The following is an 11,287-nucleotide window of genomic DNA, read 5'->3' on the forward strand; positions in this document are numbered from 1 at the left end:
CCTTACCTCTTGTATGCCTAGGACTTTAGCCATTCTTCTTCTTCTCTCCACTCTAACCCAAGCCAAAACTTTTTGTGCAAACATTTAACACTTGTTTTCAACATTAGAAACCTAAGCCTTATGCTTTTGATTTTCAAACTTTTCTTTTCATAACACTTATTTTGAATTGAACTCTTAAATCAACTTTGACCATATTTTGTACATACTTTTCATTGGTAAATATAACCCATTCAAATGTCCTTTTTGTGGTTTCAATGGCCACTCTCTTAATCAAAACTTTTTCATAACCCTTAGCTATTAGGTTTGAGTTATCCTTGAGGTAGATGTAATACTCACCTATATCCTTAGTGATGGACAATGAGTCTTCCATGCTTATTATAGGGTTAACCCCTCACTAGTATGTCGAAGCTATCCTCACATGGTGGATTTGTGGTTTTAGGTTGAGTTTTCTCCCTTGGATAACAAAAGACCTTAAGGCTTTTGGACTATTCAATTCACCAACTCATTTTGATATTTTTACCCCGAACTACGAGGTTTTGATCCTAATCATTTTTAAGATGGTACGTAGGCAATGGGTTTATCCATCCAAACACAAAATGTAAATAACTTGTATATTCTATTCTCATCTCTTGAATCATGTTTGCACAAACAAATTTTCACAAAATACTAACCTTACAACAAATATGAAAAGGTCTCCCTAGGAGTACCTAGGATGTTTTGGATGCTTAAAACCTTCCCATTGCATAACCAACCCCCTTACCCAGATCTCTGACATTTTTACTAGTTTTTGATTCGATAAAACTCTTAGGTTTTTGTTCGCTTTCTAACCATTTCTTTGGATAAATAGAAGTGCGGTGGAGACTCAACTTGTATGGTTTACCTTGGATTTAGTCAATATATCTAATGGTAACGAATACCCCGCTACACTATAGCCTATGGGTGACTCGTGACCGACAGCGCTACAACATTCAAAAGATGTAAACAACGAACATGCTTTTGGTGAACTCTATTATCGTAATAGAATGAGTGTCGACAGCGTAAACGACAACGTAAAGTGATAACTCAAAAGTAAATGAAATTAAAATAAAATGTTCAACGGGAACAATTGAAAAGTAAGGAAGTTGCATTGAAATAAATGTGGTGATTCACGTAAATAGCACTCTTAAAACTCTTGCTTCCTCGCGCTGGGAATGAGAAGTTTCTTACAAGTGATTTTAGTACAAGGTGAACACCCCGAGCCCCTCATGGGATATCCTATTTATACTAAACTAAAGAAACTGCCTACAGGATAAAAACTCCTAAAAACTAGCAGACGTCGTGCCACGCGATCTGCAAACCGTTCTACCCACGTCTTGCAAACTGCTCCAGATTCTGGCGCTTTTATTCTTCTTGTAACTGCTAGTCATTTTCCAATTTCAAATTTCTCTCGCCCAGATATTTAGGGCGAAACTTTATTCAAAGTGTTTGGCATGATCCAAAATCCTTTAAGTCCTCAATTTCATTTTAGTCGACGGAATGGCATGTCGACCAAACATGCTTCTCCTGTCGGCTTCATCCCTTGATGACTTATGTTTTTCAACTCTTGCTCATCTCAGGCACATCTTCATCCTTTGATGGGGTATAACCCCCAAATTCACAAGACTCTTTCACCAATTACGCTTTCAACATGCCTTAGAGATTTGTCGTGGTAATAGATAGATGGTATAATCAATTTGATGTGTCTGGAGTAATCCTAAACATGTTAACTTGAGATCCACCTCTCAATGGAGGCCTCTTTGAGGGTAATGATGTTAAACAAGTCAATTGTGCGACATTATTACTTTCGACCTGAGAGCCTGCGAAGTTGGGGACCTTAGAACCCTTAAACCATCTTGGCCTTATAGGATGTAGTGCGGTGACTATCCAAGAGTAATCTTGACATAGTTGATACACGATACTACACTCAGACAAGGTTCTCTTAAGAATATTATTGGCCTGCGAGTAATTATAAAGCAGATAATATTCGAAAGATGGATCTATAACTCTGGGAACATTTTAGGACATTGTTCTATAGGTAATTACCCATAGTACATACATTTTGGGATGGTTACACCCATTGGTCCATGCTCGTGACGTTAAACCTTTGGAACCTACCATATTTATGATTTTTTTTTTGTGATTTTGTTGCATACCTATGCATCCATGCATTCATGAAACTTTATTTTTAACAAAAAATCTCAAAGAACTTAGATGTTTTTCTTTGTAAACATCATAGGTACTATAATTATGGATCTTAGAAGCACTCAGAAATACAGTTTCAAAAGTCTTGATTTGTTAGAGTTAAGAAATCTGAAATCATTGGTTGATAATCTTGAGGATTTCAGAGGTTATCATGGAAGGCTTCTGTTTATCTTATCTATCATTGTTCCAAAAGGGATTCTTAACATATTGGTCCAGTTCTACAATCCTCTTTATCATTGCTTCACTTTTCCTGATTATCAGATTATGCCAACTTTAGAAGAGTATTCTTTTTGTATGGGGGTGCCTATTTCAAAAAAAATCTCTTTTAGTGGTTAAGAGGAGATTCCTAAACCCCAAGCCATTGTCAATGCTCTTCATCTTAGGAAATTTGATGTTGAGGGATAGTTGGTAACTAAAGGAGGTATCCTAGGATTGACATCTAAGTTCCTAATGGAGAAGGCTCCCCTCTTCGCTAAAGAAGGTAGCATGGATGCCTTTAAATCTATCCTCGCTTTGGTCATCTATTGTCTAGTGTTGTTCCTCAACATTGAAGGCTTCATTGACGTCAATGCCATCCAGATCTTTCTAATTAGAACCTTCTGTGTCACACCCCAATTTTGATCCTGAATATCTTATTCAATACATTCATCATAGATGTTGCACCTCTGCATAGCATGACATCCATTCCATACCGCATAGTTCCTAAAATACTAGTCGAAATAAGTTTTCGGATCTACAAGAAAATCAGTTGAATCAATTGTCAAATGTGTGCCAAAATAGCGAGTGAAAAAATTTCCAAATCAAGCTTGTAGACATCAGTTTTATTAATCTACGTTTCGTGTAGTTTAACCTGGTATGCTCGATTTATTTTTTTAGTAATTTTTTTGTCACATTTTGATTTTTCTGAGCGTTTTAACCGGGGGTTTTCTATTTCAAAATTTGATCAAAACATGTATGTTTCCGAGAAGTTTATTTCGCTTTGATCATTTTGATGCATTCAGTTTAATTTTTCGACCATTTTTGCGTCCGCCTTTTATTCATGTTAAGTTTGTTTTTTATTTGAATTATTAGTTTTAATTCATTGTATACATAAAGGAACCAAAGGGGTATTGTTGGCAAGGTAAAATAAATCTTAGTATCATATTTGTTTTTATGTTGCTAACAATTCACATGCATGTGTCAGTTTGGTTGATAATGTTGTTTCATGGAAATTGAAATTTTATTTTTTGATAGTAAAAAAAGAGTTTATGTGTTTTAAAAAAGGGATAGGTGGTCCTCTTACACAAAATAAGTATAACAACCTTGAGAAATATAAAAGTAAAAAAAATGCCTTGAAATGGAATCAATCACGAACATGTTAACCACACTACAAAAACCACCAATTTATTGTAATAACTGACTCTTTTTTTAACACACAAAAAGCATTCAAATCCTTATCTCTTCCTCTTTCATTTTTTTATGTCACTAACACCTCCTAACATAAAAACCACCTACTGTTCAAACCAATCTACCTTAATCCCCTTCCCCAACACCCCATGAAATCGAAAACATCAAAGTAGCAACAACAACATAACCCAAACATATCTGCTACATTTCGAGACCATCTCACCACCACCGTGCTACACATCTCATGAACCTGTCCATGATACATAACCACCACCTATCATGAACTCAACTGTGTGATATACAACCATACAGTTTCCTCACTTGCGATGAACTATTTCCTCCCGCTACAAAACAAAACTCTCAACACCAACCTTAAACAACATCACGGGACATTTGGTAATAAATTCTGACTAAGAACCCTTTTGTTTTGCTATTATGCGTTTGAGTTTTGTTTTGTCATTTCTTTTCATTTGGTTTTTTGTTGAATTTTGTGTTTATATAGAAAAACTTAGTTGCAATGATATATGTTTATGTTTTGTTGTTACTTTAGTGATTAACTCATATGGTCTTGTGCTTCAATTTTGTTTATTCTAGTTATTTGGTGTGTGTTGTTGGGACAATGGTAATAATGATGTAAACAATGTAACTGTTATTGCTACTTTAATTTATTTTTGTTTTAATTAAACTCAGCAGAGGTTTTTAATATATATATATATATATATATATATATATATATATATATATATATATATATATATATATATATATATATATATATATATATATATATATATTGTTAGATGCGCCTAAACAACGACTAACACCTATGGCCGAGTGGTTGAGGCATTTGGTGCTTCCCACAAGGCCATGGTTTGATCCTTGATGCCTTCATTTTTACTTGTATTTTTTTACATTTTTCATTTTCTAGTGAAATTTATATTATATATACATGGGTTAATTAAGTTTATGAATAACCACCCACGGCCAAGTGGTTGAGGCATTTGGTGCTTTCCACAAGGTCATGGGTGCAACCCCTGAATACTTCATTTTCTGTCAATTTTTATTATTATTACCACTTTTTTTAAACTATTTTTCACCTTTTTATGTGTTGCCCTATTTTTTTAATATTTGATTAAATTTTGAGTGTTTCTCTGATTTCTTTTCATAATTAAACATTGAGCATTGATCTATGGATACAACTCTCTCTGTGTTGTTATTTCATGATTATTTTATCGATATAATGATAGTATTTCGCTGTGTTTTGCTTCATCGCATACGATATTTCGATTATTGTCAATATGCGCAAGCCGGCTTTTGAGCACATTACCTAGGGTTTTTGTTTTCTTCTAAATTTCCTATTTCCTTGCACGTCCTTGCGTTATCTGACTTTAATTTGCATTCTCGCATCACGATTTTGATCCATACATGTCCCGATTCTACTTTTTTCGATTTAATTTTTGAGTGTGTTGTAAATGAGCTCTTCTCTTTTTGTGTGCTTGCATTTACTTGTCTGCATTTCAATTACCCTCAAATCACTTCAAACCATTTTCATAACTAAATTGAAGAAAAAGACTACCTAGGTGAAAGATCCAAATGTAGTCCTGAATGTTAGGCGTAAGTTGTAAGAGCTTGCAAGCCATAAGTGTTCGTTTTCCCTTCAAAACACTTGTAAATATTCACACTTATTTTCTCAATAAAATTGAAAGAAAAAAATTACCTGAGTGAAAGGTCCATACTAGTCCTGAGTATTAGACCATAGTTGTAAGAGTTTGCAAGTAATAAATACCCGTCTTTCAAGCCTAAGAATACATTCAACCAATCAAACTTTTTTTTCGTTGTCGTGCGATTGATCAGAAAAACCTTTTCATAAAACAAAATACATCTTGTATTAAGATAATGCCAAGCAATGCTTCATCCATAATTGTTGAGTTGAGATAAGTCACTTTTTTCCCAATTTTGATTTGTAAATCCATTCAATGTAATGTACACGTCTGCTCCTCATCTGTTTTGGGTAAAACAATATTTCTCATCGATTAATACAAGACAACTTTGACTAAAATCGACCCACAAACAAACACTTTCTATTCAGAACTACGTAAGCCTTGATTTCTCTATTGCATCCGGAGATACGTAGGAGCGGGATTTGTAAATCTTGTCAGGCTCATTAATAAAAAAAACTTAGGTTTAGTCCCCTTTGTTTTAAAACATATATATATATATATATATATATATATATATATATATATATATATATATATATATATATATATATATATATATATATATATATATATATATATATATATATATATATATATATATATATATATATATATACAACACATATGATTTAGTCCCCTTTCTTTCTGTTTTTATTTATTTTGAATCATTTTATTTTTAAATCAATATATTTAATTATTAATAGTATGTTTCCCGTAAACATGTTCGACTACGCTTTTAGAGCCAGGATGTGAGAACCGTCATTCTGACGGAACTCCGTAAAATATATAGGCACTGATTTTCAATATTAAATTATTTTTTTGGTTCTAAATTTTATTTTAAAAGTTAAAAAGCTTTGTTCGACAACGAAAGTACTCAGATATTGATTAATAGTGTGACAGTGTGACACTGGTATCCTATCATAAAATTTAGATTTTTAATTTTTTAAAACAGCGACAACGCTTTAGTAATTAATTAGGACTTATTGGCTTTCAAAAATCATTTCGAAACTGTAACTTGCGGAGCGACAATAGGCAACTGTGGTTTTGAAACATAACACGGATGACGCGAAAGTGAGTACTGTTTTTAAATTAGTATTTTCTCCAAAAAATATTTTAAAGCCAAACGAAATGCTGAAATTTATCTGAGTATTGAAGGTATATCGGAAATTACATTTCGATCTCCGTTTATTTTAATTTTCAAATCAGTTAATTTACATTCGTTCTCAAACAAAATATTTTCTAATAGCCTTAGATTTATAAAACGATAATATATCATATTAGATTGATATGTGGATTCGACATTTTTTATATTATAATTGATTGTTTCGTGAACTTGTTGATAATATTCGAATCATGAACACCCTACTACACTCCAATCAGATAGCGGAGCATACAACCACAATTATGCATTGTAGTTCAGCCCCCTCGAAAGGTCTCCATCGAACGCAACCCCGTGAGTCTTTCAATCACCAACACTCCTTACGCATATAACATAACTTAAGAGTGTCGAGTATCTGGGATTTGCCTACACTAGTCCTGGTTTACCCTAAAATACACCTAGCATCAGCTCTGAGTATGTAACTTCCTATGGTATTAGTCAATTTGGGTACCCCACCCTGTAGAATGTTATTCATTAATCCTTAGCCAATTATAAGCTATATCCTACATCAATAAATAGGATCTCTTTTCATTCACCGCCTATGTATCTCAACTCCATATTATCCTAAGTATTCTATATGACTTACAAAACATTTTCCATTTCACTCACCAATACTTAGTCACATTCCTATGCGTATGTCTCGTGCTCGGTCATTCGTCACTTAAACAAATCCTAACTACGCAGTGCCCCCTTGAATCCTAACAAACCCTTGCTTGAATCCTAAACATGCTTGCACACTTGAACACACCATTTATCAATCATATGTGGCCTTAGGTTCTTTCAATTCTACACCATAAATTCTAACCCTCATTACCTCTCTCAGAAACATTTCCACCATTTATCATCCTAAACACCATCTTAGCTTAGTTATAACATAATTTGTAACTTGCAAATCATTTAACACAGCCAATAATCTATAGATTTAACATGCAAACACCATTTTGTAAATTAGGACTCATACTAAGTGAAGATCATAACCTAAGGGAATGAAAAACCCACATTTAGCTGAAATTGAAGAAGATGATGATGCTGAACCTCATTTCTCTCCTAGTCATATGCAAGCACAAATTCAAGTCCAACTTGATCCTCATCAACGCCTAGCACGAGGACAGTTAGATGGACCCCAATGATTGAGATAGAGCGTCATCTTGCTTCAGTTCGTGACTACGTAGTACATTTGTCCATCACCTTTAGTGGACGTTAAATTTAGATTTGATCTTTAAGTTGATCCGATCTTATTATACCATGTGACTAACCTAGAACATAAACTATTTAGATTTTTCCATTAAAATAATTTATTTAATCTTTAAAATAAATTGAATGGATTGAATTCATTTAGTTTATCAATTATACATATTTTTATATAGATTGAATGAATTAATGGATAGATGGAGGAAGAAATTGCCATCCTTAAAGAAGATAAGAAGTTTATTGAAAAGTTGGAATGCCACTTCAGAAAAGGGGAAGTTTTGTGAGCCACAAGCTGTTGTGGCCTAGGATATATTAGTGTGCAGTTGGATTGGATTCACCCACGTAATTATAAAGATAGTGATACTCTCCTACCTTTTTCATCCATGTCACCTCCTTTTTAAACCTTGGCTTTTTGTCAATTCCTCTATTTTCTTGTTCTTACCCCTTGTTGGATTCTTTTATTCCATTATCAATACATAGATATCCACTTCGAAGTCCTTTTCATTCAAAGTAAGATTATCCTCTAAAAGAATAAATTGAAAACAATGTGATGTGCCATAAGTTGTAAAGTGGAGATCATGAAGATGAATATCATGAAGCTTTCAAATAGTGTAATAACATTATGCATGTGTTATGTATAGAAATACTGAATTGGTTAAGAAGGCTAGCTATTCTACAGAACTACTACTTTCATCAACATTCATCTATGTTATTTCCATTAAGTCAAGTACAATATATAGGTAAAGCCATACCAGAAATATCCACAAAACCCAGACTTTTTGTCATGTGCAGTGCTGCAAAAGTTTGTTCAAAACCTCCATTTTTCCATCACTTTGAGAGTGGTAGGTTGTGGACATCCTCAAGTTGGAACCATTGCCTAACCATTCTTACCAGAAATGCCAGACAAAGATGAGATCCCGATAGACGACAATACTTAGGCATACCAAGGAGATCCTGTGTAGGTTAGCTACAATTCAACAGTGACAAAACAATTTGGATCCTATTTAGTCATGATTTAACCATGGCCAAGGATCAAAATCAAAATGAAGTATCGTAGGAAGAGAAAGTGAATGATTCTTTCCAGAAGGAAATCAAGGTGTTTGAATTTTAAGACAATAGAGATAATCCAATTGAATTAAATGTCTTGGAACCAAATTGTTATTTATTCTTTCTCATATTCATATATATAAAATATGTACATACAAAGGTATTTACTCAACAAAGTCATCTATTTCTAACAAAAATCAAAAGCACCTTAGCCGAATGTGATTGTACTGGCCTATGATCTATGTTCTAAACATTTTAGAATCTAATGAACAATTTCTACTATGATTTACCAATCAAATCCGTGCTACTTATTGCCAATCAAATCCTCTCATGGAACACAAGAGACCTTGATGAAGCTGCAGGGTTAGCTTTCAATACTGATGAGGAGGCTTCGACAACATGATCATTCTTATCATCACCCTTTGATGCAAATCCCTTAAAAATTCCTCTCGCATTCTTGATTCCTATTGTTGACCATACAGAACTCTTTGCAACTTCATTCGGATCATCAATTATGAGTGTCTTAGGAATCAACACACTAGTATTACTATTACCTTCTTTCTTGTTACTTTCTAAGCCAAGTTTTTCTTTCTCCGAGTTGGGATGAATGATCATATCTCCATCTCTTGAATGTTTCCCTAATGTAGGTTTACTTGGGCCACAAGATTGTGTTGGGATAGATTGTACATTCCATAATGGTTGCAAGAAACCGCCATAGTGTACCATATTCGGATAAAATGACACAGGATAACACATTGCAGGGTTCCATGGAATCTGTGGAGGAAAACTTTGATAACTCTTATCAATTGTTTCTTCATGTGAATCAATATTCATTTTCTTGTCAAGTGGAGTTGAAGACATAATAGGAGAATTTGACCCAAAGGTAAAGACAGTATTCATTTGTTGATAATGTGATACATCAGAAGAAAAAGAAGAGATTTTGTTCTTGCGCCGACCTGCGCCTACAAGCATCTTTCTAGTGGTTCCTCCAGAAGTCCAATATCTCTGACAGTTTTTGCAAAAGTGTCGCGGTTGTTTGATGTTGTAGTTGTTGTAGTAGCAAAACTTTGTGTCCATGCTTTTGCACCTTGGACATGGAACAATTTTGTCCGGTTTCATGGGAGATTTGTCTTGTGAAATATCACTTTGTTCATCAATTTTAGTGGAATTCTGTTGCGAAGTTTCTGTTTCTGATGGGGGAGTCTTGGGGTTCTCAATAAGACTTGAACATGTGGTGGATTTTAAATCCTTTGTGAGATGAAATGAAGCCTCATCATCTAAATCTTGGTCTGAGGTGAATTCTTTCCTTGATGTTTCCTAAAATTGATACATATCAGTTAGATATGACTAAAATATGAGCCACAAATTATATTGTTTAAAGGTAAACTAGAAAACCTCTATCATAAAGCAAAATCATAGACTTGAGCTATTCTTAAATAAATTCTCTACAAATGAGAAAAGTGAACAATTTCATCAACCATCTGTGATCATGAAAACCAACCAGCCACGAGAAGTTGCAGTAACACTTAAGTTAATTGCATACATATAATTAGAAACAATTTATTAATCTAAACAAGAAAAAGATGCAATTTTTGAATCAACCCATTAATAACTGGTAGCTTCTGAAAAAAGGGTTTCTGTTAAAATTGCAAAACATACTAGTTAAATATAGAATTTTAAATAAGCAATTTTTTCATATAGAACAATCATGGCATGACACATACCTTATATTTCTTTGCTACATGTTCCATTGAAGAGTTTACTTCAAGTGGAGAAGATGAAGATACAGATGAATGAAGACTATGATTAGAGAAGTCTTCATGAGGAAGAGAAGGTTCAAATTCTGAGGAAGAATCATTGGTAGAGACATCGATGTTGTGTGTTAAGAATATTGTTCTCCCAAAAAGTTTGATGGTTGAATCATTAATCATCTCAGACATTTCAATGGTAATATGTAGAAGAAATTGTTGTTGTTGTTGGGGTTGTGGAGTGTTGTTTTTGTCTCTTTGTTCTGTTTGTTTGTGAGTTTCTGTGAAGAGGTTTTATAAAGGGAAAAAGTAGGAATGCCAAATAAGAAAAGGGGAAATTTTGTGAGCCACAAGTTGTTGTGGCCTATAAGATCTTAGTTTGCAGTTGGAATCACCCACCTAATTATAAAGATAGGGCTGTTCTTTGTTCTGTTCTGTCCCACCTTTTTACTTCATTCATATCACTTCTTTTTCCACTTTTACCTTTTTGTCAATTATTTCTTCTCCTTGGTTTTTCCTCTTAGTCAAATAAGATAATCACAAAAAATTTCAAACGTGGGTTCTTCAAAACTTCTTCCGGATGTTAACTCTTCAGATTATTGATTTATTTATTGTGATAGTTCTACTAAATATTTGGTATTGATCCTTTAATCACTTCTTCAAGTAATATTTTTAAAAATGACGAAGATTCTTCAAACGTTCTTGACTTTTCTTCATCTTTTAGGAACTGAATTACCTCTTTGAGTTTTAGGATAATTTCTCTATTTTTTTATTTTTCTTGAAATTCAACACAAGTTTTTCTATCATTTGAATTA

At 33.5% G+C, this 11,287-nt stretch overlaps 1 protein-coding gene across 1 annotated transcript; it reads right to left on the minus strand.

Annotated features, from left to right (window-relative positions):
* Positions 1-8,832: 8,832 nt before the first annotated feature.
* Positions 8,833-10,871, minus strand: LOC127119499 (cyclic dof factor 3). Its single transcript, XM_051049735.1, has 2 exons — positions 10,449-10,871; positions 8,833-10,041 (listed from the first exon to the last, which is right to left on the minus strand). The coding sequence occupies exons 1-2, from the start codon at positions 10,662-10,664 to the stop codon at positions 9,043-9,045; spliced, it is 1,215 nt and encodes a 404-aa protein (XP_050905692.1). The 5' UTR covers positions 10,665-10,871; the 3' UTR covers positions 8,833-9,042.
* Positions 10,872-11,287: the final 416 nt, after the last annotated feature.

This window comes from Lathyrus oleraceus, chromosome 2 (genome assembly GCF_024323335.1).
Source record: "Lathyrus oleraceus cultivar Zhongwan6 chromosome 2, CAAS_Psat_ZW6_1.0, whole genome shotgun sequence".
NCBI classification, from domain to species: Eukaryota; Viridiplantae; Streptophyta; class Magnoliopsida; order Fabales; family Fabaceae; genus Lathyrus; species Lathyrus oleraceus.

Excerpts from the sequence above, each read along its gene's own strand:
- LOC127119499 (XM_051049735.1), bottom strand. The coding sequence starts at position 10,664 with ATGTCTGAGATGATTAATGATTCAACCATCAAACTTTTTGGGAGAACA. Across the intron at positions 10,042-10,448 it reads ATGTAGCAAAGAAATATAAG|GAAACATCAAGGAAAGAATT; the intron begins GTATGTGTCATG and ends TATCAATTTTAG.